General features: G+C 64.0%; 1 protein-coding gene across 3 annotated transcripts in view; it reads right to left on the reverse strand.

Annotated features, from left to right (window-relative positions):
* The window catches only part of LOC109288041, a 25,574-nt gene extending 24,450 nt beyond the window's left edge, over positions 1-1,124 (reverse strand). For all 3 annotated transcript variants that reach the window (XR_002095052.1, XM_019503379.1, XM_019503378.1), the window contains exon 1: positions 954-1,124. Coding sequence is in view for 2 of the 3 variants with exons in the window: in XM_019503379.1 (XP_019358924.1) it covers positions 954-1,029 (76 nt within the window). In the remaining variant the exon portion in view is untranslated. The remainder of the gene's footprint in view (positions 1-953) is intronic.
* Between the last annotated feature and the right edge of the window lie 18 nt (positions 1,125-1,142).

The following is a 1,142-nucleotide window of genomic DNA, read 5'->3' on the forward strand; positions in this document are numbered from 1 at the left end:
CCGGTCAGCTCAGCTTGAAGCACCCAGCTGCCAAGGAAGGCTGCTTTGCCAGGTACAATGCGGTGGGGTGAGGCCCTGTAACAACAGGGCTCGAGACCTTCTAGCCTGGCTGCCGTCGCAAGCCAAATGGCCAATGCCAACTGCGCCTCCCCCCAGCCCGATTCTGCGGGGGCAATCGGTTTATGTCGTGGAGCCGCACAAGTGACAGCGCTTGCAATGTTCTCCCAGGTGGCGAGACAGGCAAGGGCAGAGGAATGACACTCAGCTCCTGGCGTCCACCCTCGGTCCTTGCTGCACCCTTGGCTGCTCCCAGCAGAGGGAAGAACCCAGAGGACACGAGAGAAGGACAGCTTGGCAATCCACCACGTCTCCGGGCACTCAGACCCCAATCCCCGCTGGCTTTGAAGCCTCCTCCTAGAAAGAGGTAGGACTGCAGCGGTCGGGAGCTCCCAGACAGTCAACGCTCCTGCCCTGCTCCCCGCTGGGCTACCAGTTCCCCCGGTTCTCGGAGATCCTTGGTGCAAAGAGCAGGAACGGGCTCCTCCGGGGCCTACCCGAGCTGCAGGCTCAGCTTGCACCTTGTAAAATATTAACCAAGGAAACGGCAAAGTCAGCTCCGCTCCTGCAAAGATGGGCCTGCAGGCTGGACACAGAACGCCACAGACCCAGTGACTGTCGTGTCGCAAGGGCAAAAACGCAGGGGGAGGAAGAAGAATTATTTCAGGATCCAGCCCCATGCGTGACACGACAGGTCAGACCGCAGGTCCAAGAAGGCCCCTTTTGGCCTTAAAAACATCCCTCGCTCCAGTCTGTAGACACCGGGGGGAGCAGAGAGCCAGCTCGCACCCACCGCCGGGGCTGGGATCCTGGCCGGCCTCAGTGTGCCCGCCTGTGAAACGGGTCCAAGGGAAGCGCGAGCCGCGGGGCGGGGAGGGGCGGGGCCAGGCACTCACCGTACTCGATGCCCCCAGAGAGGAAGAGCAGCGAGATGGCGACGCTGGTCAGCTTCTTCCTCCGTGGGTCGGCCATGCACCCGCCCGGCTCAGCGCCCCATCCCGAGCCCGGCCGCGCGGAGCAGGGAGCCCGAGGTCCGGCCCCGGCACGCGCATGCGCACACGGGCGGCCAGCGTGAAACGCCCTCC

The sequence above is a fragment of the Gavialis gangeticus genome, unplaced genomic scaffold (genome assembly GCF_001723915.1).
Source record: "Gavialis gangeticus isolate Ggan-Ray unplaced genomic scaffold, GavGan_comp1, whole genome shotgun sequence".
In the NCBI taxonomy this organism is placed as follows: Eukaryota; Metazoa; Chordata; order Crocodylia; family Gavialidae; genus Gavialis; species Gavialis gangeticus.